Here is a 7,002-nt window from a genome sequence, read left to right as displayed (position 1 = left end):
ATAGCGCAAGCAGTGATCGGACTTCAAAATTTGTGTGTAGAATCTGGGCAAAAATGTGGTAGATTTCAAAAAAAATGTAGAACTCAGGTTTTGGATCAAACTTTGTACAAAAATTAAAAAAATTCTGCAAGGTTTCACCTAAATAGCAAACATTTTAATTAGAATCTAAAAAATAATAATTTTAGTATAATAAAGTGCAAGTTTGAAGTTGCTAAAAATTGCGTTAAGTTTAGGATATTTTTTTCCTTGACAGTGTAAAGCAGTTCTTTCCATATCAAGATATTTTTTGAACATATTTTGATAGATTTATGCAACCTTACGGAGTGCTGTAAGCTTTTCTTTTTATCACATCACGATGTAGCGAATAAATGTGGCACGTTTCAGAAACCGCTACTTGCGGTTTGCCGATTTTGACAACTCTCTAGTGAAAGTAAACAACGCTTTAAGAACTTTAGATGCACTAAAATTTGCTAATTCTTTCTCAAAAAACGCCGTCTTTTAACATTTTCGCTATTAGTTCTTTTTATAAATCATATATTTTGCAATTTAACACAATAAAACCACGTTTCCTGTAGAAAAATTGAATATTGAGAAAATTTACTATTTTACAGTTTATTTTATCCTCCCATTATACCTGTTATTAGTGTTTAGTGTGGGACAATTTTTTCAATTATATCGGGCAAAAATAAAACTACTAAAAAACGCGAATATGTGGTAGATTTCATACCTTGTGTGGTAGATGTAGTAGATGCTCAAAAAAGTGGCCGATCTTCCACAATGTGGTGGAATCCGATCACTGAGCGCAAGTGATGCCGGACCTTAACAATTGGATTTATATCAAAAAACGTAAATTCAGATTTACGCTCTATGCTATTGTTGCGAATACTGCGGCAACGCAAAGCGAACAAGAAGAAAATGGCAGAATATTCGATGAAAGACGTAGAATATTCGACAGCAAGAAACATCAAGTGGAGAAATACTGCGAACAGCGAGAGAATGAGAGAATGTGCGATAGACCTATTCGAATTTATACAAGGTGGTGTTAATGGCGAACTTAGATTTTCGCCGCGGTACTTCTTAATGTCAAAATGATGTGTTTGTTGTAAACAAGGCGAATACATATAACAACAAACACATCATTTTGACATTAATTAATACCGCGGCGAAAATCTTAATTCGCCAGTAAAGTTGATATTAGTCAAGAACGTAAACCTACCGGTACGTAAATCCGAGTCAGCTCACACGATCTGTCTTACCAGATCGCCATGTAAATAAAAACTCAACACCGCAGAAATTTTCTGTAGTTGTAGCCCGTAGCGCAGAAATCTGCGGAATTTAGATTTTTCCGTGTCAGCTGATTTCTTTAGACCTCCTACTCTGTAGGCATGTTGGTCAGAGTGTACTGGTTAAGTGGTCCGGGTCCTGTTTAAGAGTGTTGTTCCTGATTTCATGGTCGATAACCTTCTCCATTGCCTTAAGCAGAAATGTTAGACTTACCGGCCTGAAGTCTTAGCGAGAGAATAATCCCCCTATATTCGGTATAAATATAACCCGAGCCCTTTGCCACACCTCGGGCATGTGAGCGAGCGCTAGGCTAGCCTGCATGATGCTGACGAGGTGTGGAAGTAGGAACTCCTTGCTTCAGCAATACTGGACTGATGCCATTCACTTCGGGGGATTTATACTGATCGAAAGAGTCCAACGGTCAGCAGACTGATCGGGTGGTGAATAAACTGCTAGCCAGATTCCAGTCCACTGGGGATGACTAGTGAGTGGCATCCGGGAAATGGGCTGAAAACAGGGCAAGTGCCCTTTCCTCTTCGTTGCCTGAGTAGGTGACATTGGCTAGCCGGAATGCTAATCTTGTTTCTGTATGGTCCCTTGCCAAGGCTTTGTGCAGCCTAGCGGCTGCAGGAGTCGATGTTATACCCTCACATAACTTTCTGAAGCTGTCACGTTGAATATTCAACCCAGTGCTCTGTAGGAGTAGGAGTGACTTTTCCAAAAGCGCGGTCCATCCTCTTTCGTTTAGGGGGGTTTGGAGGGCAACGCCTCACCACTCCGCCCCGCCCCTCCAATCAATCACGCCACACCAAACTATGGCTGCATTCCTTTATTCATTCTGAACGTTTGGAATAAACTTTTTTGTTTATTTATTCTTTAGAACGTTCCTCATGATATGTTGACGTATATTTCAAAACCATTATGTTTATTCCGGCTGTGAAATGGGATTATCCGGAATGTATAAAGAAACGCAGCCTATATTATTTTCCAAAGAGGCAGTCAATTCCATTATATCCAGATAACGTAATAAATCTACGTGTTCTGCCTTTATACCTGTCATTCACAATAGGAGAAGGTGTTGCTGGCAACATTGTGTAGGATACGTCATAAACAGTGTTTGCAGTTTCTTTGATCTGTGTTTCCCTCGGGGATTTTTTTAAAAACCTTTTTATATAAACTTTTATAAAAACACGATGCGGAAGTCTTTGATTTTAATCTTTGCACTTCTGTAATTTTATTCAACGAATATTAATTTTAAAATATTCGGTCTCTCATACTAAAGTTTGTTGGATAAAAAATTGGGAAAAATACAGTGTAGGCAACATTGTCTGCCAGCGACGTGAAATTTTGGAGGAAAAGTAAAAGAAAGAAGAAAAGGTGACTGAACAGACGCAAGCAAGCGAGTGGTGTCGTTGATTTTTTCGCAAACGTCTCAATTTCTTTAGAAAATCTTTTCATTTATTTATATTTACAATATAGAAGTGTAGAAAAATGCAGTTTTGGAGCACTCGAAAATGTCGCTGCTTAGCAATTTTTATGGTAAGTAATTGCAACAAATATGTTACCCACTGCAAAGCGAACTTAGCACAATGCATGAAATTTTCTGGAAAGTTTTCATTCATAACATTAAAGGGTGGTATATTAAATCTTTTCAGGTAATTTACGTCCTTTATAATCCTACGGATTCTGGAGCTGTCGACATGACCAGTGAAAATGTTGACATGACACTAGGTAAGTCGAAATCCATGGCAAACCTATCACAGCTCTTTGAACGGAGTTGAGGAGCGGCAACAATTAAGCTCGATTACGCTTCTCAAACTACCGCTTTTATTCCTCTTGACGTGTCAATGGCAAATGCAGTCTAGCGCTTAGCCAAAAATGCACAGTTAGGCGATTCAGATGTTAGTAGACCAAGTGAAACTATGACTTTGTACGTGTCGCGTTGTTGAATTTCTAACACTATTTAAATAGAAATGAATCAGATAGTTTTTTTTTTTAACATATGTATGAAGTACCGGTGATAAGTTTTTCAGGGAAACCAGTTCCCAGAATGCGTCGATTTTGGGGTTAATTTGAGGTTTGAACGTTCGCCTCTTTTCGGCGAAAAATCGATGTGTCGACAGTACTTACTGCAGGCACATAAATGCTTGGACACCGATTTCCTTTTAAGGATATTTTGACTTTTTGATCCGGGGGGCCCGGGTTGTTGTTTCGGCGAACACTGAGTTCCTGCTAGCGAACGCCGAATCTCCAAGATTGTCACTGCAGCTGCTGGATGCATTGCGGAAACAAGTTCGAATTTGCGGCGAAGGCGCAGTTTTTTTTATAAGCGGAAAAGGTGGGAGTAGTACCTAAAGACCTGCAACTTCGCCTCTGATGTGGTAAGGTCACTGCCAAGCCCGACGAAGCGTGCAGACAAAGTGGAAGTATCATTCAGTAATCGTGCCTCATCGGACACTGCGTCTTCCGGAGAAGAGAGCCAAGCATCGAGTGATGAAAAAGGTGCGCAACCGGTCAAAACCAAGTTCGCCACTTGTTTTCAACCGCGGTGAGGTGCAGGTGGCCATCACGAAGACGAAAGCTTCCAAACTATTGGTCCCCTGATAATGAGCGTGATGCTGAAATGATGCGGTCCAGCGAAAGTAGGTAGATTAACTCGCCGCGTTCCACAACTTGTCTATGGTCACTCTCATTATTATCGATGTGTGATCAGGGAGATTGGTCCAACTGCTGAAACCGGAGAAGACTGGCAACAATAAGGAGTCTTATCAGTAGGCAACAATTCTCTCCCCCGTCGCGAAGACACTTATCACTTGACGTCAACGAAACACCAGCTTGGGTTTCTCAAAGTTTACAGCACAATCACAGCACTTTACACTGATAACTCGAGGCATTAACTGCAACCGCCCCTGTAAGAGAAAAGTCCTAGTAGCGTTGGTTCCTCTCTTCCATAAGGACTCGAAACGCGGATTACCTGAGTGGTCGAGCGGTAAAGAATTCTCATTGATTTTTCATATTTTTTTGCTTACGGTGTTACGCATATTTCGCTTGAAACTTACACAATATGGACACAAAACTGCATTCCCCGTTTTCTTTTAAATGCCTATTAAAAAGTTTATAATTTTGATGATCATTTTTGAAAATTTGGCGAATTTTTATATATCTTGTACAAGGCTTGAAACTTTGAGTTGTATGGTTTCCGTTGTTTTATAAACTATATTTTTGTAAAAGCATAAATAAAGAAAAAATGAATGGTCAAAACTTAGGAAGTTGTGTACCTAATTACTTGACCACCACTGTATGTATGCATGAATAGCAGCCTCACAATTGTTTATCAAAACAGCTGTTTATTGTTTTAAACTAAAATATGTTTAAACAATTGTTAAAGAGTAGTAATTTTTTAAGAACTGCGTATTTCCTCATATCGTAAACAGATCATAACCCTTATATAAGGTTTTAATTTAAAATATTAAATTTAACCTACATAAATGAGTTCAATGACGTTTAATAAATACATACTTATGTACGTACATATCGCACCTGAAATGCAAAAAGACGTAACAACATCGTAACTGAAATGGAAAAAGTCGAGACTTAAAATTTTTATTTTTTTCATTAAGTGATTTGGGAGTTCTATTTCGATGAAATCCATCATATTAATTAATCAAGAACTGAATTTTAATTTTTTATTAGCTACGACTTTTAGAATTTCAGGTTACGATATGCTGCTCATACCATACGTACTTAAGTATTTTTATTTGAATGTAAATAAAGACGCCAATTGAATATGGTAGGGCTTGGAAGTCCTATCCGGATAGTGCAGATATTCGAATAAAAAAATTAGCAATAAAATAAGAATTGTTTGTATATTAATGAAGTGATTTGTAACAGCATCTGACAGCCCTGACCAGACATGAATCTAAATCGGTCTGGTAGCGGGACCGTTCAAGTACTGTTTAGAAAATCCCGACAACAAATTGAACGGATATTAACCGGATATCCAGATTGGGACATTTCACTCCAGAGTGTGAACAATTGTAAATTATAACCATGGTAGAATTATACCATGCCTTGAGAACTTATACCACAGCGAAACATAATTTCTAACAGATAGCTAATATATAAGATTCTTTTTCAAAAAAATACCAAACGATTTCGAATTCCTTTCTAACTATCATGTGAATGAATGTGACTGGTGGGAATTAGAAAATCACTCTATTTTACCTTTGTGCACTCAAAGATGAAATATAGTCAAAAAACTTAATTCTGAATACAGACCATTTTTATGCTGTAAAATATATGCTATATGCTTTCGTTTTCATTAAAAATTAGGCTGATATAATCTTCATAGAAATATTAAAAAAAAATGTTTAATGTTGCGACTGGTGGGAGAGGTCCCTGGTACTAATGTAAAGTAATTACTTGTGAAGTAAAAGTTTCCATAGACAAAAACATTAAAGCTTCTTCGACAGATTAATGAAATGCAGTCAATTAGCTGTTGCCACTGAAATATGGATAATTAAGGCATTTTGAAATTTATGTCGTTTATGACTCTTTTACATGGAATGACCCATTTACTATATTTTCTTTTACTTTTTTACAGCGTCTAACGAATTGGTTTTCCTTAATTTCTACGCCGAATGGTGTCGCTTCAGTAATTTACTAGCGCCAATTTTCAATGAAGCTGCTGATAAGGTAGGTATATCCTCACATTATCTGCATGAATGTTTTCTTTAGCGAAACTGTACCTTTTATCTTTCTTTATTCTTTCTTTTTACAGGTGAAAGAGGCTTTTCCCGAACCTGGAAAAGTAGTGCTCGGTAGAGTCGATTGTGATCGCGAAACAGCAATTGCATCTCGTTTCCATATAACCAAATATCCTACACTCAAAGTGATACGCAATGGACAGTTGAGTAAACGTGAATATCGAGGGCAACGCTCGGCCGAGGCATTTTTAGATTTTGTGCGAAAACAACTTGAGGATCCAATTAAAGAGTTTTCATCATTGAAAGATTTAGAGAATCTTGATTCGAGGAAACGTATAATTATAGGCTATTTCGATCGCCGTGATCAGCCAGAGTATAACACTTTCCGCAAAGTGGCTACAAATCTGAAAGAAGATTGTCAATTTCACGTTGGTTTTGGTGACGCAGCGCAGGCCATGCATCCGCCAGGTGAGTAATTAGAATATTATATTGCAATGCTTTTAATCCTTCAAATTCTGATCCTTAAGCCAAACACTTTTAATGCATGAATTTGTGTATACATTTTTTTTTATGTATTTCAAAAACACTAAAAACTTATTTCCACAAAACTTTTATAGTCGCTGTTTTGTGTTACTTGCATTAATCTATTAACATGACAATTTTAAATTTTCTCTAATGTTTTCAAAGTTGTGGACGGTAACAGCATTGAAAGAGGTAATGCGCTTTTCAATATCATTATAGGTAAAATATGTAAATTTTAATTTCGTTTTTAGTTTAAATTTGCTTTCCATTTTTCACATATGCTTTGTACTATACATATGTATAGTATTTGCACTACAATTTTTTAGTTAGTTAAAAATTCAGAATTTCTCAATGTGTGTAAAAGCGAAGATATGTATATAGATATAGATATTTACTATTATTTTCATATTGGGTTTCATCATTCAAATTAATCCATTTAATAATTATGTGTTAACGAAGTTCTGCTAAAGGAAAAAAATTAAAAAAAAAA

General features: G+C 36.8%; 1 protein-coding gene across 1 annotated transcript; it reads left to right on the top strand.

Annotated features, from left to right (window-relative positions):
* Positions 1 to 2,625: 2,625 nt before the first annotated feature.
* On the top strand, positions 2,626 to 6,973 carry LOC108369930 (endoplasmic reticulum resident protein 44-like). Its single transcript, XM_017625139.1, has 5 exons — positions 2,626 to 2,823; positions 2,940 to 3,015; positions 5,888 to 5,979; positions 6,065 to 6,458; positions 6,678 to 6,973. The coding sequence occupies exons 1-5, from the start codon at positions 2,776 to 2,778 to the stop codon at positions 6,749 to 6,751; spliced, it is 684 nt and encodes a 227-aa protein (XP_017480628.1). The 5' UTR covers positions 2,626 to 2,775; the 3' UTR covers positions 6,752 to 6,973.
* Positions 6,974 to 7,002: the final 29 nt, after the last annotated feature.

Source organism: Rhagoletis zephyria, unplaced genomic scaffold (genome assembly GCF_001687245.7).
Source record: "Rhagoletis zephyria isolate East Lansing unplaced genomic scaffold, Rhagoletis_zephyria_1.1 Rzeph_scaffold_03920, whole genome shotgun sequence".
Classification (NCBI taxonomy): domain Eukaryota; kingdom Metazoa; phylum Arthropoda; class Insecta; order Diptera; family Tephritidae; genus Rhagoletis; species Rhagoletis zephyria.
Note: the sequence above shows the minus strand (reverse complement) of the source record. Positions and strands in the feature narration are given on the sequence as shown.

Excerpts from the sequence above, each read along its gene's own strand:
- LOC108369930 (XM_017625139.1), top strand. The coding sequence starts at position 2,776 with ATGCAGTTTTGGAGCACTCGAAAATGTCGCTGCTTAGCAATTTTTATG. Across the intron at positions 2,824-2,939 it reads GCTGCTTAGCAATTTTTATG|GTAATTTACGTCCTTTATAA; the intron begins GTAAGTAATTGC and ends AAATCTTTTCAG. Across the intron at positions 5,980-6,064 it reads TCAATGAAGCTGCTGATAAG|GTGAAAGAGGCTTTTCCCGA; the intron begins GTAGGTATATCC and ends TTCTTTTTACAG.